The sequence below is a fragment of the Hippocampus bargibanti genome, linkage group LG05, assembly GCF_051943395.1.
Source record: "Hippocampus bargibanti isolate YZ-2025 linkage group LG05, ASM5194339v1, whole genome shotgun sequence".
NCBI lineage: Eukaryota > Metazoa > Chordata > Actinopteri > Syngnathiformes > Syngnathidae > Hippocampus > Hippocampus bargibanti.
The window spans coordinates 7,569,473-7,596,067 of record NC_142738.1 but is presented as its reverse complement, the minus strand read 5'-3'; the positions used below and the strand labels follow the sequence as shown (position 1 = coordinate 7,596,067).

The window sequence follows — 26,595 nt, the reverse complement described above, 5'->3', positions numbered from 1 at the left end:
CCTTTTTTATATTTTTTCATTAATTCGTTTTCTCCATCACATATGTTTACATGTGTAATGGTTGTTTTTCTTGTTGAAGAACCTCCAGTTCTAAAAGGTTGTTGCGATAGAAATTGGCCACAGGTAGAAATACACAAGGCCCTCTGTATTCAAATGTTCAATTTCATATGGTCTTACATGTTGTAAAAATAATAAAGATGCACGTTGAAGCTTGAGCCTCGAAGTGTCAGTTTTGCCAGCGATGTGCTGGATTTGACCCCGAACAATCGGTACAGAAACTTGTGACGGCTGTAGAAATGAGTTCTTCCCAAAGTCCCCACAGTGGGGAGCCACAGACCGACACAACCATTATTCACCCTCTCCAGTACCGCAGGGCTTCAGTTTTTCAAGATGGTTGCATCTAAATATAGCCACCCAAATATCAGCAGAACAGAGGAATCAACTCCGCTATTTAAAACCCGAAAACACGCTACAAGAGGCGAGAAATCCTTGAGGGGCGAACGCCATTTTACTTGATTCCATGAAGGGCTTTTTAGGTTTTCAAGGCACCCCCCCCCTACAATGTGGTGAGATTTAGGCACAGATAATCTTGGCGGCAGTGAAACAGCCTCATTATCCGTGGGTGCGAAGGGAAAACACGCTCTCGATGTAGTTGCTATGACACAAGTTTCCCTGACACCTACTCGAGCCAACACTGGCTTCCCCTTCATGTTCCTTACCGTCGACTTGCTACTTAAGCTTTTGACACGTCTTCTTTGTGCTTGCTTTAGCGCAAAGAAGATTCGTCAAAATTCGGTTAAACTACTTACATCCCCAAACAGCAAACCGTATGCGGCTCTTTGGGTTCTATTTATATCCCGAAAGCTCGATGTTGCTGAGGGTGAGTTGGGGGGTACATGCGTTTGCATAACACACTGTCTTGTCGTAATGACGCCAGAGCACTCTCTTTGGAACAAAATGTACCTGAGGAGTTTTTGCATTTGATGTTTTTCGGCGTGGTTGGCGATTTTGTAGGCGAGGCTTCTGGGTCGGCGTCATCGCTCTGGTTTTGATCATTGTCACTTTCTTCTCGTACGGAGAGATCTGCGCCATAGCATGACAAATAAAATCAGGAGAAAAAAAGTTAAGGGAGAGTTCTCATAGTGGTTTGATTCAAAAGCAGTGGTGGACTTCGATGTGGATTAAGCCAATCATATACTGCCATTGTTGTGTTGGAATTGGAAGAAATATGTACAAATTAGTGATGTGTCGTTCGCGAACGAGCCGGTTCTTAGAGCCGGATCACTGAAGTGAACGAAGAGAGCCGGTTCCGAACAAGGAGCCGAAATGGGAGCCGACTTTTTTTTGGTCCTCTATTGCTCGCCCCCGGTCTTCGGTTAAAGCCGCACGTGATTGGTCGATATCCGTGGTAGAGGAGGGAAGGGAGAATTACAGACACACGCAGCAGTGAGAAGGGGTTTAGGTAGACAGGTGGAAACATGTTATTACATTATGCTGTTATTTTTATTCAATTATTATATTTTTTTCCTAGTTGGTATGATAGCATTATTAATATGAAAAGCAAATTAGTGACAGCTGATCATCAGACCAGAGTAACCTCAGGGAAAGTGAAAGTCTGTGCATGCTCACTGTGCACATATAAATCAAGCCATATCAACAAAAATATTTGATATAGTGTGACTATAGATCTTCTTCTTTTCCTTTTGGCTTTTCCCTTCATATATATATATATATATATATTAAGTATATATATTAAGTAATTTGTTTTTCACATAATTGTACATGTTTTTTGGTAGTTAATTAATTTAAGCAACAAAAAAACGAACAGACTGAGGAGCCATTTGAGAGCCAAAAGAGCCGGATCGTTTTAGTGAAACGAGTCAAATGAACCGGCTCTCTGAAAAGAGCCACAATTCCCATCACTAGTACAAATGTATCCAAAAATGCCATATTTACAAATAAAAGTTACTGCCTGTGCTAAGTGCTGCCATCTAGAGGCTCATTTGGGACCTGCAAATTAGTATATGAGTACCGGTACTGTATTTGACTGAATGAATCCCCCAATTTTCTAAAATGGCAACAATCAACAAAATGAGCAAAGTATGCTGTAATAGTCCATGGTTCAAGGATGGGTGGAAATGTGACTATTTCTTCACTGAAATACATAATGGCTCACCAAAAAATGTAAAAAACTACATTTTTAATACACCAAATCTGACCCACTTTGAAAAAACTTTGGAAACCACTGATCTAATGACCAAACCACCAAATCTTTAAACAAAATCATCTGGAACTGCTTTATGTAACAAAGAGGGTACAGAAAGTGCTTAAGAATGAATGTCTCTCTGTGTCTTTGTGTTGTCATGTTATTTGTTATTTAGTTTTTTTTTGTTCTTTTGACTTCAAGACGGCGCCGCGTGAGTGGCTGCCTTTCCAGCAGCTCCTGTGTTATGCTTTTCTACTTTTATTTCTTTCATAACTTTGCTGCTGTGAAATGTAAATGTCTCCACTGCGAGTCTAATAAAGGCAAATCCAATCCAATCCAAAAATACAGTACATGTTCCTCCTCACCAGAGACAGTGATTATTAAAAGGAATTTATGTGTGCATATTGCTCCACATGTGCTTTGTTTGTTAAATTTCATTTGCTCAACACAACTAATCAGACAGATTATTATGGCTCTGTGACGTCAAATTTAAAATGTGATTTTGAAGAAAATGTCAAATTTCCGCTACAGTTTAAATTACATCGACAAGCACTGTTGATTTTGATTTACACAACAGCCCAGATTTGCCCAGTATCAAAACAAGGGGGCAAAAAAAATCCTACTGGACCCTCCGCACCCTGCCCACCACCTTTTCCAGCGAGTCTCCTCAGGAACGCGTTACCGATCCATGCGCACCAAATCCAGCAGACATTTAAATAGCTTCTTCCCCCTAGCCATTAAGTCCCTAAACTGCTCAAAGGAGGCCAACCTACCTTGTTTGCACACTGAGGTCTCCTCCATCTTGTCTTTCTTGTCCTCTCCCTCATCGGGTATTTTGCTGGAAATAGGGCTGGACACGTAGAGTTTGTTGATATCCAAAGTGGTCTTGCTGAACGGGGACATGGAGGAGTACATGCTTGCATAGCCATTGGAGGAGCAGCTCAGGGCAGCCAGGTCGAGAGCTTTGCCCCCGGTGATGATGGGGATGTTGAGGGAGAGCTTGCGTCGTCGATTCGGAGAAGAGTTCTTCGCAATGGCCAAGGGAGGAGGGGAGGAGAATTTCCGACTGGCCCTTGGGGAGCTTGGCGGCTCTCCGTACAGGAGTTTGTTATTCTGACTGCTTGCAAAGAACAACTCCAGGGACCTGCATCATAGTCACACGGATGCATTTTATTGAAATTCAGGACTGATGAACGTGTGTAAGGAGCTTTGCTAAATACCCCCCGTCCTTAAAGGACAACCGACGCCTATGGACAAGTTGTGTCCATAATTATTAAAATCACTTCAAATGACTTCTACTGAGCGTATTTTACAAAGATTCCACCGCATATAGCTATATTTTACGTTTTAAGACTCGCATTGACTATTCAGGAAGTCTTGTTTTTGAGTTGGTGACGATTCCTGACGTGATGTCATGTCAATAACGCCCCTGACCAAGAAAGTGACACATAATGCATTTTGGCTACTTTGTTTGGTCTGAAAACTTCGTGTTGATGGCGAAATTACGAGGAAAACACATCAATAACGCGATGGTGAATCGTTGTGTGTTGCACCAAGACTACTATTTGATACTAGTTGACACAAATTCCCAGCCGGAAAATCAGCCTATTTCCAACGGAGCTTGGGCACCATGTTGTGCATTTTCTGGGACGCTACATTGGAGTCCTGACGGCTCGAATTGATACGGGAGGACTTCTTTAATCGATTGCAAACATTTATGCTTTCCTCTTCAGAACTATTTGAATCATATTCATAACTGGATGAATAACAAGAAACCATCTTCTCCGAATCTGAAGCCATTGTTTTGATTGTAGAGCAAGGCAAGACGTCTTGGCGTGACGTCACGAACAAGGGGGCGGGACCTTGTGAAACTTGCAATTTCCGGGGTCATTTTGAAGTAGTTTTGGGACACTTTAAGTCATTTTTATTGGTGTTTTTTATTTGACTCAAAAAAAAACAATTGTCGGTTGTCGTTTAAGTGAATTTTTATTGGTGTTTTGCATTTGACTAAAATATCAGCCTGCGTGTTTTGGGTATTTTAGATGCTATAAAACGTTTTTTTTATGTCAGTTAGGAAACAAAAAAATGGTGTCGGTTGTCTTTTAAATTATAAATGCAAACCAAGTCTATTTGTATCCGTGTCAATTCAGAGCAACGTACAGTGGAAACTGCAGTGTTGCAGAGAAGAAAAAAAAAACTCCCACTCTGCCACCCTCCTGGCGACCTCATGGCTTCCCATAAATAGCACATCAAATGATAGCGCGCATGGCCGCCGCTGACACGAGCAGTAGAGTGGAGGTGTCTCACAGTGACATGACAAGTGCCGTGGGGCGTGTGATGCTGCAGGGAGAGCTACAGCTGACCATGAACCCCGCAACGTGGAGGGAATGTTCAGTCTCTGGCCTGCGGAGAAGTGGACTGGGCCCCATCGCAACGCTCCATCAATATTTTACATAATAGAGCTTTTTGCGATCGGGAGAAATGGCAAGGGAGCAGAGGGTGAGGTCCTGCAGCGCCATAACGGGTTTGCGCGCCATAGCGCAACAGAGACCACCTGAGGCACTTCCAGACATCCTGGAACAACTACTCTCCTTGACCACGGAAAATAGACGCATGTTTGCACATGCTGTAGCGGCTTGGAATTGAAGCGGACTTGCGCGGGACAGGAGATGTGAGACCATCTATTTTTGTCAATGGATGCTGCAGCTTCGCGTTTGCTTTCAACATTTAGCCTGTAGCAGACGTGCACATTTCACCATGACGTCCTTGATCCACTGGTGAAAAGGATGGTTTGATCCTCTCCTCTTTCATCTAGAACTGCTTGTTATTTTGTTTTGTTGTTGCTTTGACTTCAAGATGGCGCCGCGAGAGTGGCTGCCTTTACAGTAGCTCTATATTTTGTTTTTCTACTTCTTCCTTTCCTTTTACTTTCATCACTTTGCTGCTGTGAAATGCACATTTCTCCACTGCAAGACTAATAAAGGCTAATACAATCCAATCTAATGCTTTGGCATCTCAAAGTATTTGTTTTGCTTAATAGACTAGAGTATGTTCTACCGTTGCGTGATTGGCACCTACGCTTGTTATTTCAAATAAATGATCGGCCAATAAATTAGCCGTTTGATTAAATCAGATGATATTAACTTTTTACCAAATTGGCAAAATAATCGTATTTGCCGTGATTTGTTTTCCGTTTTCAAATGAACACATTGCGAGCTCACGACATTCAAATATCCCCCAAATAGAAAAAGAAACCAGAAAAAAACATGTTATTACATCTTGTATACTTAAACGATTCCGAAAGGGGGCCTCCAAATTAACTTTAATATTAATTTTAATTTAATATTCCCTCCATTTATTTTCACTGCATGACTGATAAATGGGCTGAATTATGTAGCACAAGTTTTTTCAGCAACAAAAAAATATTAAAAAATGGTTATTAAAAAGAAAAAAGAAAAGAACATTTACTGGTCAGATTGCCACAAGTGGGTTAAAATGTACTTAGTGTCTTAAAGGACAACCGACACCATTTTTTGGTTTCCTAACTGACATCAGAAAAGACGTTTTAAAGCATCTAAAATACCCAAAACATGCAGGCTGATGTTTTTAGTCAAATGCAAAACACCAATAAAAATGAGTTAAAGTGTCCCAAAACTACTTCAAAATGAACTCGGACATGCTGAGTTTTAGAAGGTCCCACCCTCTTGTTCGTGACGTCACGCCAGGACATCTTGCCTTCCTCTAGAATCAAAACAATAGCTTCAGATTCGGAGAAGATGCTTTCTGGTTACTCATCTAGTTATGAATATGATTCAAATACAGTAAAGTCTCGTTATATCGATATTCAAGGGAGTCCGAAAAAATATCGATATAACCGGGACTATCGATATATCCGACCCCGTTTGCATGTAATTTTCTCCGTGCGTGCATAGAAATAGTATCGATATAACCGGGACTATCGATATATCCGATATCGATATAACGAGACTTTACTGTAGTTCCGAAGAGGAAAGCATAAATGTTTGCAATCGATTAAATAAGTCCAGCATAGCTCTCGGTAATCGAATGAGTTTCAGTTGCATCACTCACCGAGCGGGGATGGCGCTGATGGGCTTCTTGTAGATGGTGATGAGTTTATCCAGCACCACATCGGCGGTGGTGAACACGCGATAGGAGTGCAGGAACGTGTTGAGGAAATCGATGGAGAGGAAGCGCAGGTCGGTCAGTCTCTCCAACAAGCGTTCCACACTGGCATAGCGGATCTGCAGCACCTTGCACGAGTTCATCATCTTGCTGAAGCGGATATCCACGTCGTCGCAGTACAGACTTGAGTCAGACCTGCGTGCCAAGAAGAAGATATGGATGCCATTTTTATCGGTTATGATAAAGGGAATAAAACAGTATTAAGATTGGATTAAGGCACAGATGTCAAACTCAAGGCCCAGGGGCCAAATCTGGCCCACCACATAATTTTATTCGGCCCACGAAAGCAAATCAAGCATGTTAAGTGCCATGATGCTTGCTATAGTCTGAGCCAAAATTTCAAATTGTCCCATGTAAACCACAATAACAGTCATTATTATTGACTTCAGATTTAAAAAAATACAACAAATAAAAAAATATACAATAAAATACAACTACATAAACTTGATTGGCTGGCAATAAACGACCTTGAGTTTGACACCTGCATTATATTTGGACATGGAAATTGTTTGTTTGTGGCATTGTCCATGTTAAATGCTTTGTTACAGCTTCAGCTGTTGTTAAAGCGTGATAGAAATCAATATTATGTATTGTATTGTATTGTATTGTATTGTATTGAAAGGGCTTACTTGATCATCTGTGGGACAGTGACTTTGGAGTTGTCCTCAAAAGCGTTCATCATCAGGCCATTGCAACGAATGTTGTCAATGCACTGTCAGACACACAGGCAAGTCCACACAAGTATGTTACAAGAAAAAAAAATATTATGGTAATTTATTAATTAACTAATTATTTGATGAATTAATCAAATAATAATAATAATAATACATTATATTTATTTCAAAACTCTCAAGGTCACTTTACAGTCACGGGATAAGTCTTCCTGTGGGTGAGCAGCGGCAGCCACACACGCTAGCGTTCACTCAACCCGGAAGTAACCCAAATAGATAGAAAGATAGCTAGCTAGTTAATAGACAGCCAATAGATAGCAAATAAATAGATAGCTAGATAGCTAGCTAAATAGCTTCATAGCTAATAAATAGCTAGCAAGCCATCTAGATAGGAAATAGATAGCAAATAAATAGCTATCTACTGTAGCTAGCTGGATAGCTAAATAAATAAAAAGAACTGAAGAATGACTTTTGTTATAATTATATGTAGCGCTACCTCAGGCATTATTGTGCAATGAAATAAAGATACAAACTGATGCATGAGGACATACCTGGCTGATGTCACTTGTCCATGCAGACTTCTCCTGCCTGGAAGAAGCCACTAAGATGACTGTAAACGATTGACTGTCTTTTGGCTCCACCACAATCTTGAAGTCAAGGTGCTCCATGTCCTGGCCACCTTTGTCTGATTTGGCTGAGGGGGATGGAGACATGAAAATACTCTATAAAGTCATTCAACAGAAAAACCACCCTTGAATTTAGAAAATAAATGAATCATAATCGTATGTGATAAAAAAAACAAACACTTAATTTAGGTTGTACCATGATGATAAGAAAAAAAAACTGCTTTGTGGCCATTTTTACAAAAGATGTGCTAGATAGGTAATATTTTATATATACTGCTATTGTAACTGGCGGGTATGTTGTCGTTGGTTGCCAGACAACAAAAATATAATTTATTTGGTCTTGTTCTGTAAAAATGTTTAACGTTTCAATGCGAACCTATATATATGTGTGTGTTTTTCTTAAAATCGTCTTCACTACTTTATTGATAATGTTTTGTCATAATCACTTCCGCTTCTGTGTCATGTGTTTCGATGTATGAGAGTAATCGCTAGAGACAGAACGAGAGTAACTGCTAGAGAGAGAAAACCACAGTCTAAAGTCTACGTCAAAGTTTATCTACTTTCGCTTAATAAGGTGCACACGGTACGTTATTAATTTGCTTATTTACTGTATGTCTTGTCGAACCTATTGCGACCTGTTGTCGTTTAAATGTCCTTTAGTTTTCACGGTGTTCCAAGTGTTCCACAATAAATGTTGTGACATCAGTACGAAGCGTCATCCTTGACCGGGGTAGATACAGCTATATTATATATTCTATTATTATATTATGACATTCCTGCAAGGTGCATTGCTGCGTTGTGAACAATACACTCACACTCATCATCAGTCCCCTCAGGATCTTCCATAAGAGTGCAGTCTATAAGGGAGACAACGCCATTCTGCAACCACACAATGATATGTATTGAGTATAAGTAGACAAAGAGAGAGAAAGACATTTATGTAGCGGCATTTTCATAATTGACTTACACACACACACATACAGTACAACCCTCCCTTAACCCTTCGCACACTGTGTACTACTAAATATATTATTTTCTTGAGACTATATATGTTTGTAATAATAATAATAATAATAATAATAATAATAATAATAATAATAATAAAATAATAATAATAAATTACATTTTAAGCACCTTTCAAAGCTCTCAAGGAGTTTTTTTAGAAATTAAATGTATTATTATTATTACTGTACAGCAGGGGTGTCAAAGTCATTTTTTGCCGCGGGCCACATTGTAGTTATGGTTTCCTCTCAAGGGCCGTTATGAATTTGGGGAACCCATTAGAATGTTTAAATCCCTTCAAATATTACATATAGAGCACACAGCAAATTAATGAATAACTCGTTTTCAAATCTGAAGTCAAGAATAATGACTTTTATTGTGGTTGACATCCAAAAATATGAAATTTTGGCTCAGATTTCAGCAATCATCATGGAATTTAACAAGTTTGATTTGCTTTCGCGGGCCGACAAAAATGATGTGGCGGGCCGGATTTGGCCCGCGGGCCTTGACTTTGACACCTGTGGTTTACAGTATCAGCCACAAAAGGGATTGCCCTTATAGACCCGCACAACATTATCCAACGAGATTGCTGAAAGTAAAATGGACAGAGAGAAAAAAAAAGACAAATTAACTAATTCACTGCAAGATGATGTGCAAAAAATAAATTATTATTATTATAATAATTAATAATAATAATAATAATAATACATTGTATATCTAAGCGCCTTTCAAAATGCTCAAGGACACTACAGTCACTGGACAAGATGGATCCACTCCAGTGCCAGGGTTTTTGTCATTTTCACTCAAATTGCAGGACCCAGAGAATATTGAGTTCTAGGACTACATAAACATTCAATGCAGCGTAACAGACTTTCTCTCTTCTTTCATCAGAAAAAAAGAGTTAATTCCTAAATTTGGAGTTATCTGACCTTGAAATGGGGGCGGCTGTACAAATGGCAAATTCTGCTCTTTCGTGGGAGAGAAAAACATTGCCAGATGTCTGATCAGCGCTTTATCGGCAGCTACCCCAATAAGAAAAAACAACAACCCGAACAAATTCGGGAACGGCGCTCCATGTCATATGTTCAATTCCCGAATAAATTTGAGAATGTCAGTGAATGAGTTAATAACTCAGTGAGCGTTAGTAAAAAAAAAAAATTAAAAAAGCATTATTTTTCCAACGGAGCTTGGGCGCCATCTTGTGGCTCGAATTGATACGGAAGTACTTCTTTAATCGATTGCAAACATTTATGCTTTCCTCTTCAGAACTCTTTGAATCATATTCATAACTGGATGACTAACAAGAAAGCATCTTCCTGGCATTACGTCACGAACAAGGGGGCGGGACCTTCTGAAACTCGGCATCTCCGAGGTCAATTTGAAGTAGTTTTGGGACACTTTAACTCATTTTTATTGGTGTCTTGCATTTGACTAAAAATATCAGCCGGCGTGTTTTGGGTATTTTAGATGCTATAAAACGTTTTTCTGATGTCAGTTAGTAAACAAAAAAATGGTGTCGGTTGTCCTTTAATGTTGAACAATGTAAAATAATATGATATTTCCACTCCGCTGCCCAAATCAAAGCGCTATTAAGCATCTTTGAACATGAACAATGAGCCTCAGTGAACACGTGACAGAGCCGTTCGTGTCTCTCCGGAGGTCCCTCGCACAGATAAAAGCCCAACTCTCGTCCCTTCCATCAGATGTCCCATAATCCGCTCAATTCAAATTCAAGGGCCAGTTGGAGATATTGAGAAAAGTTTGGTCAGCATCCCTGGCCCACCTTAGTGAGATGAAGCTTTCCGCCGGACCCTCTGGTACAGATGATTAGATGCTTGGAGAAGAGAAAGCACTGCCTCTCCCCTTCCTTTTTTAAAGACAGAGAGCCCAGGCGCCCACGGGTGATCTTGCCCTTCTCGCTCAATGGCACCTGGATGAGAGAGCCTGAGAGTACAATAGAGACGCAAAAAGAAACAGGAGATACATATGCTGTATATAAAAATAAAGAAACATGTAGAGGGATCCCAAAACGTCCTACAAAACTCACCATTTTGATTAGATATAAAAAACGTTGTATACATGTCTTAATAAAAAAAATAACTCATTCACTGCCAGATGTGCAAAAATGTGTTCACTCCAGTGCCAGGGTTTTTGTCACTGTCACTTGAATTCCAGGACCCGCAGCATATTGAGTTATAGGACTACATGAAACATTCAATGTGGCGAATGAAACCTTACACTCTCTTCTTTCATCAGAAAAACAAGTTAATTCCTAAATGATATGGGTATGGAGTTATATGAGCTTGAAATGAGGGTGGCTGTCCAAAATACAATGCAATACATACATATTGGTTTATATAGCGCTTTAACAAAAGCTGAAGCTGGAACAAAGTGCTAACATGGAAAAAGGGGAAATGCTGCCCCCTTGTGGACAAGAAAAAAACCCATTGCCAGAGGCCATTGCCAGAGGTCAAGGCCAGCACTTTTTCAGCACCCAAACATGAAAAAAACAATGAATGTTTTATTATTATTATTATTATTATATGTTTTAATATATTAATATTCTAGTGATTTATGTTTACACTTGTTAACTCATTCACTACCATTCACAAATGTATTCAGCAATTGAAAATATGACGTAGAGCGCCATTCCCAAATTTGTTCGGGTTTTGTTTTTTCATGCTTGGGTGCCGATAAAGCGCTAGCCATGGCCTCTGGCAATGTTTTTTCTTTTCCACAAGGGAGCAGCATTGCCTATGTTCACAGCCACAATGGCGCAGACCGCTCTTTTTTTTAATCACTCATTCACTGCCATTCCCGAATGTGTTGAGGAATTGAAAATATGACGTAGAGCACCATTCCCGAATTTGTTTGGGTTTTGGTTTCTCTTACGGGGGTGCTGATAAAGTGCTGGTCAGACCTATGGCAATGTTTTTTTCCATTCCATGAGGGGGAAGAATTTCCCTTGTTTCCATGTTAGTGCTTTGTTTCAGCTTCAGCTGTTGTTGAAGTGCTATATAAACCAATATGTATGGATTGCATTGTATTTTGGACAGCCGCCCTCATTTCAAGCTCATATAACGCCAGACCCATATAATGTAGTAATTAACTCTTTTTCTGATGAAAGACGAGAGTCTAAAGTTTCTTATGCTGCATTGAATGTTTATGTAGTCCTAAAACTCAATATTCTGTTGGTCCTGGAATTCGAGTGACAATGACAAAAACCCTGGCCCTGGAGTGGACACATTTTTGCACGTATGGCAGTGAATTAGTTAATTGCTGCGACTGTGTTACCTTGTCTTACAAACGTCTGGCTGGTGTCCAGGAGGATCTCGCAGCCCTCCACGATCATACGCTCAATGGCCAGGTTCTTCCGAATGTTCTCTGTCTCACTCACTTCGTCATGCATGATTCTGCCCAAAAAAGACCAAAAAAACAAAACAAAACATTGTTATTTTTTTTACTTGTGTTGGACAGTATGTCAATCTCATTATTTATCTTTTCGAGATATGTTTCATTCATTGAATTGAGTTAGGGTTAACCTTTCACGATTCACACTTCTCTCTGTAGCACTCTAAAATGCCACAATACAATACAATAGAATACATATTGATTTATATAGCGCTTTAACAACAGCTGAGGAAGTAACAAAGTGCTTAATATGGACAATTATCATGTTGCCCTGGCCAATAAGAAAGCAATACAGTGATGCCTCGGTTTACGAACCCCTTGGCTTACGAACTTTTCGGTTTACGAACGTTAAATTTATGAAAATTTTAACTTAGCATACGAACTTTACCTTGGCATACAAACTTTTTTCGTACACGGAGCTGGCCTCAATGCGTGATCTGTCGTTCGCGAACGAGCCTGTTCTTCTAACAACAAAATGGCAGCCGACTGTTTTTGTCCTCTATTCCCCGCCCCCAGTTCTTCGGTTAAAGCCATGTGATTGGTCAAGAACGTAGCAGTGAGGAGTGGGTGGTTTAAACATTAAAGACAGGCAGGCAGGCAGACAACAGTGAGAGAGTTTCAACTTTGATAATTCAAAGGCAGAGTGTAGACTGCAAGGTTAAAATACCCCATCAATCAGGCTCCACAAACAACCGGCAAAAGCCATCTGTACACTTGATGCAAAAAGCTATCAACCCAGCTAAACAGAACACAATTGATGAGTAACTCGATACAATTATCACAGAGAAAGCACCTCCAAGGGATCATTCCTCAAGATGGTGAAAGAAGAAGGTTACGTTCCTCAAGTGTTTAATGCTGATGAAAGCGGCCACTTCATTCCATCAAGCCATCAAAGACCATCACGAAGGTAAACCAAACGACTTTATTATACAGTACATTTTATTTCTTTAATTATAATACCATAGCACAGTTATTATACATAAAATAAGGTATATTTTGTGTAGTTTTAAGGAAAATTATAAAGTAGAAAATTATGTTTTATGGGGACCTGGGAACGGATTATTCTCATTTTAATGGTTTCCCATGGAAGTTAATGTTTGGGATACACATTTTTCGCCTTACACACTCTGTCTGGGAACCAATTAAGTTCGTAAACCAAGATATCACTGTATTCATTAATCTGTTGTGCGCTCTATATGTAATATGTGGAGGGGATTAAATATTCTAAAGGCTTCCCCAAATTCATAACGGCCCTCGAGAGGAAACCATAACTACAATGTGGCCCGTGGCCAGAAATGACTTTGACACCCCTGCTCTAGAAAGTGTCACCATTCTTTTCCTTGATTTTACCTCGAGAGCTCTTCCAATTTAGATTTGGCGTAGTCCAGGCTGTTCCTCTCTATGTGTTCATGAGGCGTGTGGGCAAGAAGTTCATGTAGCGTAAGGATGTAGCGGGGAATCTGCACACAATAACAAGCAGAGATATAACGGCGAACATGCAAAACACACAGATGCAAACGTGCGCACACACTAATGAGAGGCAGATCAGAGGTGAGTGCCATCCCTTCTCATCAGCAAAAATTTATTATCAACGCAGCACAGTCGGCAGCATTGGACCCAGCAGAGTGGACTGTTGGGAATGTACAGATCTTGCCAGTGAGGAGCTGTTATTGAAGCCTGAGCCCCAAAACAAGAGCTTTTTATAGGCACGAATGATACCACAGAGGCACCGCGAGCCAAAATAGACCGACAGTGTGCCACTGGTTCGGCTGGTGAGCCTGTGCCACAAGAAGGCGGCCTGTTTTAAATCTGTCTATTATTGGGGGTAATCAAAATAAAAATCACAACAAAAATAAATCATTAATATAATCCCAAGGATGGATATATATATATATATATATATATATATATATATATATATATATATATATATATATATATATATATATATATATATATATATATATATATATATATATATATATATATATATATATATATATATATATATATCAGATAATACAACGTTAACATAATATCTATGATTGGACAGGAAGAGTAAACCAATCCTAAAATTGACTCTTTTTTTCCAATCAGATCATATGTTTCTCAATGTTATGACCTACAGAGAGATTATGGGAAGTGAAAATCCCTCTTTAAACCTAAATGTATGCTTCAATGACAATTTGGAGATATTCATGCAGTAGTAGATGATATCTAAAAAATGATATGGCATTCATGATTTGAAAAAGGATCATTTAAGTGTTCACCTGGAACATGGGGTAAGTGAGAAAGGTCTCCAGCGTTCTCTCCTCGCAGTCTGGCTTGGCCTCGTACTGCTTCAGCAGCTTGTCAAAGTCTCGGTTCTGCTTGCAGTGGGCCAGGATCTGGAGGCTGTACTGGTGATTCCTCACAAACTCCTGGTAGATGTTCAGCATAGGCAATAGGATGTCGAACAGGTCGGCTGGACAGGTAGTTTTGGTTAGTACTGTCACACATTATCACGATATCAGTCTGTTAAAATGAAATCTTCTTACCCAGTACCAACGTAGGCCAGCTGGCTATTCTGGCTTTTAACCCCTGGTAAAAGATCTGATGTAGAAACATGATAGTTTCACTGTAAAAAAAACACAGGAAAACTTAGATAAAATCCTGTGAAGTTGTATTGCGAAGCTGATTGAGACGGGCTGCTTGTGAGCGTCAATGTGCTCCGATGAGTGTGGGTGGATTTCCATTAGGCCAATGAGCGATGCATGCAGATTAGTGTACAAGATGAGTGTCCAATGTTTTTCTGAAGGGATAGGAAGAGACAAGATAATATTTGATAGGAGTCAGGATACAAGGAATTCTTACTTATGGCTTTTTTTGGGGGGAGGGAGTATTTTTTAAATAATAATAATAATAATAATAATAATAATAATAATAATAATAATAATACTGATAATAATAATATAAATAATAATAATAATAATAATAATAATAATTATTATTATTATTATTATTATACCAATAACTATAATAATAACTATGATAATAACTATAATAATTATAATAATAACTATAATAATTATAATAAGTATAATGTTTATTATTATTTTAACACAATAATAATAAATTATTATTATTATTATTATTGTAGTAATAGTAGTAGTAGTAGGAGGAGGAGTCGTAGCAGTAGTAGTAGTCATAGTATTAGAACAATAACAATACTGTAACACTAGCAACAACAATAATGATAAAATAATATGTAGTATTATTTTAACAAAAAAACAATAAGGTTTATTATTAGTCTTATTCTTATTCTTATTATAGTAGTAGTAGTAGTCATAGTAGTAGTAGTAGGAGTCATAGTAGTAGAACAATAACACTAGCAACAACAATAAATAACAATAATATAACAACAACAACAACAACAACAATAATAATAATAATAATAATACATTTTTTTTCTAAGCGCCTTTCAACACTTTTACTGTCACTGGATTTTTTTTTGTGTGGGTGAGCAGCGGCAGCCATTCGCGCCAGCGTTCACTCTACCCGGAAGTCATGATGATGATTATTATATTATTATTAAAATATAGATTTTTTTTTTGCTATTCAGAGGCCAGCCGAGTCCCTAATTCCTGCAGATATTAAACCGAAAACATCAAAAAAATTAACATAATTATACAAAAACCAGGACATAAGAAACCAGGGCAGAAGCAGTTCCAACCTGTTGAGGAATATACTGCTAACATCATCGTGGGTGATTGGCGGCTTTTTGGAGCTGGCGGCCATGCGGAGCGGTCTCAGGAAGTTGTTGACCAAGATGTGGAGCTGTTGCACGTATTCGGCCTCTGAGTCCAACATGCTGAAGACCACCTGGTTCCGCTTCCTCATGCTCTCAGCATGTGGCGAGCGGATGTAATCCTGGATGATGGTCTTCCACTTCCTTCTGCAGATCCAGCCACGCAGGAAGCTCTGGACCTGCAGCAGCAGAACATTTTCCATTTTAAATGACTTTTTAAAAAATCATTAAATACCAAAAATAATAAATAAATAAATAAATAAATAAATAAATAAATAAACAAATAAATAAATAACGGTGGGGGAGAGCTTTATACCTTTTTGATTTTCTTGATTTCTGAGTCATCCTCACTCGGGGCCGCTGTCGGACTCGCGTGGATCTTTTCATTGTCTTTGAGCAGACCTGCAATCTGTCAAGAGCATAACCCAATCATTTAAAGGACAACCGACACCTTCGGACAAGTTGTGTCCATAATTTGTAAAATCACTTAAAATGACTTCTACTGAGCGTATTTTACAATTTTCAGTACTTCAATTTTATTCATTTTTTTTTACATCTAGTATATGTAATTCTATATCCTCGATTTAAATCCCTTTTTGTTCCAAGTGGTAAAAAAACACAGACTGGAGCTGTGTGATGTGTGGAGTGTTTGATGCTAAGTGTCTCCATTTACTTTGTAGCCTGGCAAAGGGGGAGCTAATTGCCATTGCATGTCATTGACGAGATGCAATATAAAACGGTGTTCATGCATATTCCCCTTTTCTAATTCCATTTCACAGGCGTCACATTAGCACATGAAAGCAAAATGACTATTTGATCCGAAGAATGGGGGCGAAGGCAGCCTGGTCTGAGGTATTGTCGTTGAGAGGACATGCAAAGTGAAGAACTGAGCGTAGCGCCCCGTCCGACATGCGCTAACCTGCGTGTATCACACTGGACAGCAAATTCATCCATCAGCATAATCCAATGTAATTCCCCCCCCCCCATTATTTATCATTGAATTGCTTTTTTATCATGTGCTGGCAAGAGCAGAGGGAAATTAGAAGGAGAAGCAACACACTAAATGAAGCATTGGCTATATTGTTTGCCATGTTAGAAGCAATCCAACACGTCTTCAACTTAAATGGCCAACTGAGATTGCTTCAAATTGAAATAACCAGCAAGGCCATAACCTTTCTCTCAACGACAAGTTAATCCGCAAAGGGAGATCTTGCGGTTTAGTTGTCAGTGTTAGGGAGTGACCCCAGCAAAATTTATTTCAGTGTCCATAATATGAGAATAACACACTCAGTTGCACTGTGCTTCGTCCGTCCAGATTTGATTGTGAATAAGAGAGGATGAAGCTTGTACTGTGGGGGGAAAAAAACTACAGTAAAGTCTCGTTATATCGATATCGGATATATCGATAGTCCCGGTTATATCGATACTATTTCTATGCACGCACGGAGAAAATTACATGCAAACAGGGTCGGATATATCGATAGTCCCGGTTATATCGACATTTTTTCGGACTCCCTTGAATATCGATATAACGAGACTTTACTGTACTTCCAATCCACAATTGTCATGATCTGGTTGGCGACCAACGGGGGGCGCTGTCGGCCCCGCCTGCACCTGCACAGGTGCTGGTCGTCCCGATCAGATTGGCCACCAACGGGTATCGACGTCAGCCCTGCCGGCAGCCTTGCAGGTGCTGGTCATTATAATCACTGTCACTTAAAAGGACACCCGGCACGACGATCCAGTGTCGGTTCATTGTTTGCTGCTTGTTTGCTGCATGCATTGTGCATGTGTTTGTTTAACCTTGGCGGACTTTTACTTTTGGTTTTCTTTTGCTACTTTGTATTTTTTCCGTTCAGATGATTTTGATGTTTTACATTTTGTTCCTGCTGACTTTATTTTAATACAATTTGTCAAACAACCTCCTGCTCCCTCCTGCCTGCTTTTTGGGATCCGCACCCGCCATCACCACCTCGCAAACCGTGACAACAATGGCACACAAACACCTCATTGCGACCAATTCTACCGATGTAACAGTTAGGACACCGGAAAAAATCATCGGCACCGCTCTACCCACTCTCGAGGTCTGCAAGAATCGAAACAAGGGTGCGGAAGATCCTACTGGACCCTCCGCACCCTGCCCACCACCTTTTCCAGCGACTCCCCTCAAGCAGGCGCTACCGATCCATGCGCACCAAATCTAGCAGACATTTGAGCAGCATCTTTCCCCATTAACTCTCTAAACAGTTACCTAAATATAACTGTATAGTGCCTAGCTCTTTGTATTTTTTTCTATGATGATACTACTGCAACATGTTCTTCCCAAAACAAATTACTTGTGTATTCTACATACTTGGCAATAAAGATGATTCTGATTCTGTTAAGTTAAGCAAAATATCAAAAGATAGAAAACTCCTCCCATGCACACATGTACACTATGCTTTGCCCTAGACTTGACATTGACATAAAAAAGGGCCCTGGAAGAAAAGAAATGAGAAATGATAACTTTTACCTCCGACTTGAGCCTCTCAATCTCGATTTCCCCATCTTCTATCTGTTGTCGAAGTTGCTTAGCAACCGTTTTCTCCGTCTCAACAATTTGAAGCAGATGAAGATACTTCTGCATGAGGGTCTCATGCTCAGTAGCCAAGTTTCTGTAGCTGTCAGATGCAAACACAGACACACACACACAGCAGAAGGACCGTAGAGTCACTCTAGCGATGGCTTTCACATCCCGAATGTTGCAGCTCAAATCAAAGCAATCAGGATTTCTTGTGAATAATGGCATGGCAACCCCCCCCCCCCCCCAACCCGACCCCCGTATAAACTGAGCATATCAGTCAAATATTCATTACCATCTACTGACAACTTGTAATTGTACATTTCACGAATGTGCTTTTCTTTGCTGTTATATTTTGTTTACCTGGCGTGCGATATGGCGGCCACCCATTCATCGCAGTCCTTCACATCTTCTGTGCGTAACTCCAGCGCTTTTTGGTTTTCGTGAGTGAAGCTGACAGTGAAATAATACTGCAATAAAAACAGCAACACAGTTAGCTGGTTGAAAGCCTAACAGTGGGATTAATATGCTGTTTTCAAACCCAATGGTATGTGTATACAGTATACTCGTGTTTGAAATAACGTCTGCTCGGAGGCCCGGGGCGTACAACTTTTACGTCGGGCGTACAACTTTCAAAAAGTCTCAGCCCGAGTGGCCGACAGCTTCTTCAAGAAAAAAAAATACATATATTTTTTTTAAATCAAAGCTACAAGCAAACCGTTACAAGGTCTCCTCTTTCTAAGCATCTTTCAAAACTTTCGAGTACACTGCCGTAAGACTCTGCAGCGCATCGTGAGGACAGCTGAGAAGATCATCGGTGTCTCTCTCCCCCCCCTTCAGGACATCTACAACACCCGCCTCACCCGCAGAGCCATCTGGATCGCTGGCGATCCCACCCACCCCTCCCACAGCCTCTTCAGCCGGGTCGGAGACTGCGGAGTCTCCGAGCCAAGACCAGCAGGCTCAAGGACAGTTTCTGCCACCAGGCAGTCCGGAGACTCAACTCCCTCCCAGCCCTGCCCAGCCTGCCCCTTCCCACTGCCACACTCACTGAACTCTGAGTACACGCTACATGCTGTACGATCATCCTGAACTCTATTTTTTGTTATTTCTCATTAGACAAGACCTCACTTCAACCCTTTCTAGTTGTTTGTTTTTGCAATTACGACATTACGTCACTTTATGTACGTCACTTCCTCACTTTACATACGTTACTACCTCACTTTCCATACGACACTACCTCACTTTACATACAGAAATTACATGTATTGTCTGTTGTCAATTGTATGTCTTTTTTAGCCACGTTATTCGTGCCTTGCATGTCTTGCACGCTGGGTCCGAGAGGACATTAATTTCATCTGTGCTGTATGTCATGCATATTAGCATATTTGACAATAAAGCTGACTTTGACTTTGACTTTGACTTACAGACTTTCAAGTACACTTTACAGACGAACGTTCGTTTGGCAATTTGCATACTCGGCACGGCAGCCAATCAGAAGCCTGTTTCGTGCTTCGGACTATGCCGTGACTGTAAAGTGTACTTGAGAGTTTTGAAAGGTGCTTAGAAAGAGGACAGACAAACGACACTGGAGCCAAATCTTCAGCAAGGGGGTTTTACCATAAATTAAGCAAGGGAGCATTTGTGGTAGGTATTTCCTTATTTTAAAAAAATACTTTCTACTTCGCAACAATGTTTTTTTGTTTTTGTTTTGGTAAGTCGTCTTATTGTGTTTCAAGTTGTGAAAATGGGGCAGGCAACTTTATGGCCGTGCAGGCAACTTTATGGCCGGGCAGGCAACTTTATGGCCGGGCAGGCAACTTTTCACAGTTGTCTGCCCTGGTGTCCGCTAACTTTTTCTCATGAGTTTCAGACACTGATACAGTATACATATAGATAAATCAATTCTGTTCCAAATTAATAAAATCAACTTATATCACAATATACATCCATCAATACTAATTTCCAAAATGTCTAGATTTTAGAATGAACCGAGAGATGCTGCTTTCCTCAGGTGTAGAAAGGGTTAATGATGATTTCACAGTCACCGTTAGATTTTTACACGAGGCTGTAACACAGGAGTTACGGCTTCTGGTTAGGGTTAGGGTGTTAATAATAATAATAATAATACTACATGTCATTTATAAGCACCTTCCAAAACTCTCAAGGTCACTTTACAGTCACAGGATAAATTAGTGTTATGGTGAGTGTTAAGGGGTTATGGTTAGGGTTCAGGTTAGCGTTAGGGTTTGGGTTAGCATTAGGGTTAGAGTTATAGGTTCTGGTTAGGGTTGGGGGGTTAGTGTTAGGGTTAGGGTTAATGATTTGGGTTAGTGCTAGGGTTACAGGCTAGGGTAAGCATTAGGGTTAGGTTTACGGGCTTGGGTTAGGGATGGTATGTTAGTGTTAGGGTGAGAGTTAAGGGGTTAGGGTTACGTTTAGGGTTAGGGTGATTGATAAGGGATTAGGATTAAGGTTAGGTTAGTGTTAGGGTACGTGTTAGCATTAGGGTTACAGTTAGGGTTGTGGGGTTAGTGTTGGGGTTATGTTGAGGGTTAAGGGGTTAGGGTTAGGTTAGAGGTTTGGTTTAAAGTTAGGGTTAGGGTTAGAGGCTAGGGTTAGCATTATTTATAGGTGTTAGGGTTCGGGTTAGAGTGTGAGTTTGGAGGTTGTGGTTAGGTGCCTGTGTTGTAGCTGAAGCTCCTTGAGTACTGACATGAATAAATGCTTATGTCTTTGCATTTGCCTTGGTGCTCTGACTGCCGCATGCATTACAGGGCAGATTTAGAAGCAACATGGCAGCCAGGGGAAGCCACATCTTCTTCATCATCACCCACCCACTCTATCCATCTACCCAATGCATCAAACTAAGGGAGGGAAACCTCCCCCAGCTTCATTCCTGGGATGTCTCTTAGTTCCCAGGAGGAAATGCCATAAGACATGGAGGCAGGATCCACGGCCAATTATGTAACTGTACGATACCTGTTTCCTAGCAACTCGGCTCGACGTGAACGGTCGGGTTGTTTTTGCGTTTTGTGATGTCACTCGAATTTTGAGGAGCGAGATTTGCTTTCTCGCACTGCAACGGCAACTAATTGGAAATAGTTATGATCTGCCCATTGGGTTGTTTTCGACATATGGGTTCTTCAATCTCTATGAAACAAAATATTTTTTCAACTGGGGGTTTATTCTTTGAAAACTTCCTCCGCTTTCCATCGTCACCCGTGTTTCTGACAGTGTCGAGTGCATGAAGGTGTCATCCACTCTCATCTTCGGCCCGCGCATGTTCAACAGACGCCTATCAATCGGCAACTGATCATTATTTATGGCTGACAACTCCTCCATCTTTACTTTCATTCAGTATTCATCCTCGTGTCAATGAGGGTCTATTTCTGGTAGAGAGTCATGCATGTTGCTGTATTTTTTTCCACACTCACGGTTCCATCTTCCAAAGTGTCTGGTTGAAAAGCAACGCCAAACACGCTTTCTGCTATTTGATTCACATTTATGGCTGAGTCATACGTCTTTAAAATCCTTGACAGATCTTCGGCGCAGATGTGTGAAAGGAGGTGATATGGAAAGCAAAGGCTTTGGGCCTATCGTTGTCACATTTCAGTTTGCGACCAATATGTGGCACTGTAGGGCCCTGCCTGCAGCTGCAAAGGTGTTGGTAGTTTTAGTCAGTGGCAGTTGAAAGGACTCCCAGCACAACCATTCAGTGTTGGGTCATTGTTTGTTTCACCCTGTCAGGTTTGTTTCATCTTGTCATGTTTTATGCAGGGGTTTGTTTGCTACTTTGGACCTTTCTGTTCTGATGACTTTGTTGTTTGAGATTTTGTTCTCGCTGACTTTATTGAATACAATTTGTCAAATACACCCTGTGCCTCCCTACTGCCTGATGTTTTCGGTGTCCACCATCACTTTGTAAATCGCGACAATCGTTAAATGCTTGTGCCATATGACAATTTTGGTTTCCGTCATAGTGCCAGTACTGGCCGTAAAGCCATTGATGCGTAATCATCTCATAACAAAATGGCATATCCACCCTTTACTTGGAGTGTTAACGTTTTATTTACCCACATATTGATGGGAAATTATGATTCAAAGCACAAAATGAGGAGAAATGGAGACAGAGTGAACAATGATTGACATTTTGGTTTTGAAAAAGGTTTGGCAAGAAATAGGAAATAATCTGGAATTTATGGCAAAGAAGACGGGGGCAAGAAGGAAGGGATTGGATCAGAAACAAAGATGAAAAAAGGTTTCTGTTTTATAGTCAAAAGTCTCTCCTTTTGACTCAAATCGGAAAATGGATGGATGATCATATCCTATACAAGAATCATATTCAAAAAACAAATTTAGCAAAGTCTCCGTTTATTCTTATTTATTTGATTTGTTTTCACTCTAAAATGCAACTGCATCAAGGCAGCGGGGAAAGGGGATGTTCTAACAACAACCCCAACCTCAACTGCTATTAACATAATTTTAAATTGATCGATGTTAAAGCAGACAATTGTTATCTTTGGAAGGTAGATTCTGTTAGATTGTGTAGGCGTACCAAATGACCAGTCCAGTGAGTAGAAGTGGTTCGACCAACTAAAAATTGGACTCAGATAAGAATACTGTTACTTTATATCCAGTATAATCACCCAAAATTAAAAGCAGTAATTAGAAGCAATAATTATTGTCATATTATTTGTTATTTAGGTTTTTTTTTTTGTTATTTTGACTTCAAGACGGCGCCGCGAGAGTGGCTGCCTTTCCAGCAGCTCATGTATTTTGTTTTTCTACTTTCATTCCTTTCATCACTTTGCTGCTGTGAAATGTAAATTTCTCCACTGTGAGACTAATAAAGGCATATCCAATCCAATCCAATCCAATTACTGTAAACCCTTTGGCTCATGAACTTTTCGTTTTACGAACGTTACATTTATGAAAATGTTACCTTGGCATACGAACTATTTTTCGGGATACACACAGAGCTCCCAGAATGAGTGAGCCCGTTCTCCTAACAAGAAAATGGTGGCCGACTGTTTTGTCCTCTATACCCCGCCCCCAGTCTTCGGTTAAAGCCACATGATTGGTCAAGTACAAAGCAGTGAGAAGGGAGGGGGTTAAACATTAAAAAGACAGGCAGATGACAGAGTGTGAGAAACCCACACACGAAAGCGAGACGACAGAGCTTGAAACAAAAAAAAAGTGAAATGGCGAGAAAATGGATAGAAAACAGTGAAATTTAGACTAGTTTCAACTTTGATAGTTCAAAAGCAGAGTGGAGACTGGAAGGTTAAAATATCGCATCAATCAGGCTCCACAAATAACCCGCACAAGCCATCTGTACACTTGATGCAAAAAGCTATCAACAAAGCTAAACAGAACACAATTGATGAGGAAAAAGGTAAAATTATCGCAGAGAAAGCACCTCCAAGGGATCATTCCTCAAGATGGTGAAAGAAGAAGGCTGAGTTCCTTATCAAGTGTTTAATGCTGATGAAACCGGCCACTGCATTCCATCAAGCGACCATCACAAAGGTAAATAAAACGACTTTATTATGCAGTAGTTTTTTTCTTTAATTATAACACCATAGCACATTTATTATACATAAAATAAGGTATATTTTGTGTAGTTTTAAGGCTTAGAAAATTAGAAAGTAGAAAATTATGTTTTATGGGGACCTGGGAACGGATTATTCTCATTTTAATGGTTTTCTATGGGAAGTTAATTTTTGGGATACACACTTTTCGCCTTACACACTCTGTCTGGGAACCAATTAAGTTCGTAAGCCAAAGTATCACTGTACTTGAATCAATTATTGAATCAATAGACAATTCTAGTACACAGCAGATTGTTTTTCCTCACTACTTCTTTTAAAAGCACACAACTCTATCTCCAACAAGGGCCAGCTATCTCCAACGAATCCGATTGGCTCAGACGAACAGTCGCATCCTCCCTTTGAACTGCCATAGTTTTAATTCACGGAAATTACGTTTTGCAAACGCAGACCGAAACAGCCGCTCAACAATAATATCTGATTGGTGACCACCGCCCAAAGCGTTATTTTTTTATGTCTCTCTCAGGGCCTACGAGGCATAATAAATAGGGAACAGCCTCTCGTATATTACTCAGATTTTAACAAGAGCACTTGTAGACTGAAATGTGGACATTTTTAAGGTGGCATAAAACACAGCACATGACAACAAGTTCTTTTTTGGAGGAATGCAAGATACAGGTTTCTGTAGATTTTTTTCTATCTATGAGATTTTGTTGAATTTACTTATACATCCTATCAGTGAAAATCTAGTCGACTAGTCGAAAAAAATATCTGGCTCCAGGATAGTTTTATTTCACTTGATGAAATAACATGAATTTTTGAACATATGTATTTTCACTGTAGTCTGCCTGGATTCGTTTGATTGGTGAAATATAGTCACATAAATAAAATCTCTCTAAGTAATTCAAACAAATAGGTTGATGAAGCCGCAATAAATAAAAAAAAAAAAAAAAAAACAATCACGAATAAGATGTGTAGCTCAACGTAACAGAGTCAAAGTAGCAATTCTTCACAAAAATACCAGAGGAAAACGATAAAGATGTTGCATTAAAATGATTCAAACAAGCACAAATTAGCCAAAAAGTTGCTCAAGTAAATGTAACACTAAATATAGCACATATAGAGTACAGTAAAGTCTCGTTATATCGATATTCAAGGGAGTCCGAAAAAATATCGATATAACCGGGACTATCGATATATCCGACCATGTTTGCATGTAATTTTCTCCGTGCGTGCATAGAAATAGTATCGATATAACCGGGACTATCGATATATCCGATATCGATATAACGAGACTTTACTGTATTTGCAAACAGTCTTACTTACGTCACGCTGATAAGATTAATTTAAAGGACAACCGACGTCTGCGGACAAGTTCTGTCCATAATTTGTAAAATGGCTTCAAATGACTGAGCGTATTTTACAGATTCCACCGCATATAGCTATATTTTACGTTTTAAGACTCGCGCTGAATATTCAGGAAGTCTTGTTCTTGAGTTGGTGACGAGTCCGTACGTGACGTCACTGAAGGACCGCCGCCGACCGTAAAAAAAGACGCATTCTAGCGGTCCTTCCATCACGTCAATGTATTTTACTGTACTTGTTTGGTCTGGGGACCTCGTGTTGCACCCAAAAGCCACCAAAAGTCCAGAAGAGGGCGTCCAAGAACCATATAAGGAATGTATCAGCCTGTGGAAACAGAGGTGGCCACAGGAGGTCGCCATTTTGTGCCTCTTTTTCGTTGAGACATCTCCCCTCAATGTTGCCTCATAATGGCATGGAATAAATTATTTAATCGATTGCAAACATGGATGCTTTCCTCTTCAGAACTATTTGAATCATATTCATAACTGGATGTGTAACAAGAAAGCATATTCTCCGAATATGAAGCAATTGTTTTGATTCACTAGCAATGATAGACAACTTGGCACGAACTGGGGGCGGGACTTTCTGAAAATGCCCAATTCGCAGCTCAATTTTTTGCAGATTTTGGACACTTTAAGTCATTTTTATTGGTGTTGTGCAGTATGTTAAAAATATCATACTGTGTGTTTTGGGTATTTTTAGATGCTATAAAACGTTTTTCTGATGTGACATGTTTCGGCAACTACTTCCGCGGAAGTAGTCGAAACATGTCAGCTATTTGAACACCTACACTGTCTGTAAGTAAATAATCTGCTTAAAATTAAATATTCCCGCTTTTTCGCTGTTCAATTCCTGTTTGTGCTACAGGTAGCTAAAAGCAAAATTTTGATTGGATGAAAATGACGTGGTGGTCGTTTTCAGTTTTGTTTGGATGATACTGACCTAGATGGCCGTTGATGTCGAAACAGGTAAACACCACCTTTGATTGCATCTGGCTCGCCCAGAAAACTAAAAACAGTGATATCTTGGCTTACGAACGTAATTGGTTCCCAGACAGCGTGTGTAAGGTGAAAAGTATGTATCCTAAATATTAATTTCCCATAGGAAACCGTTAAAATGAGAATAATCCGTTCCCATGTCCCCATAAAACATAATTTTCTACTTTCTAATTTTCTAAGCCTTAAAACTACATAAAATATACCTTATTTTATG

General features: G+C 39.8%; 1 protein-coding gene across 3 annotated transcripts in view; it reads right to left on the bottom strand.

Annotated features, from left to right (window-relative positions):
• Window positions 1-26,595, bottom strand: part of LOC148897687 (ras-specific guanine nucleotide-releasing factor 1) — an 82,804-nt gene that overhangs the window by 10,452 nt on the left and 45,757 nt on the right. For all 3 annotated transcript variants that reach the window (XM_088996060.1, XM_088996061.1, XM_088996059.1), the window contains exons 2-16: window positions 18,830-18,936; window positions 18,419-18,566; window positions 16,223-16,315; window positions 15,832-16,085; window positions 14,657-14,736; window positions 14,390-14,583; window positions 13,470-13,579; window positions 12,003-12,121; window positions 10,492-10,652; window positions 8,522-8,585; window positions 7,632-7,774; window positions 7,039-7,121; window positions 6,296-6,544; window positions 2,980-3,350; window positions 964-1,083 (exon numbers count right to left, since the gene is read on the bottom strand). In XM_088996060.1, the coding sequence (XP_088852186.1) occupies window positions 964-1,083; window positions 2,980-3,350; window positions 6,296-6,544; window positions 7,039-7,121; window positions 7,632-7,774; window positions 8,522-8,585; window positions 10,492-10,652; window positions 12,003-12,121; window positions 13,470-13,579; window positions 14,390-14,583; window positions 14,657-14,736; window positions 15,832-16,085; window positions 16,223-16,315; window positions 18,419-18,532 (2,155 nt within the window). In that variant the 5' untranslated portion in view covers window positions 18,533-18,566; window positions 18,830-18,936. The remainder of the gene's footprint in view (window positions 1-963; window positions 1,084-2,979; window positions 3,351-6,295; window positions 6,545-7,038; window positions 7,122-7,631; window positions 7,775-8,521; window positions 8,586-10,491; window positions 10,653-12,002; window positions 12,122-13,469; window positions 13,580-14,389; window positions 14,584-14,656; window positions 14,737-15,831; window positions 16,086-16,222; window positions 16,316-18,418; window positions 18,567-18,829; window positions 18,937-26,595) is intronic.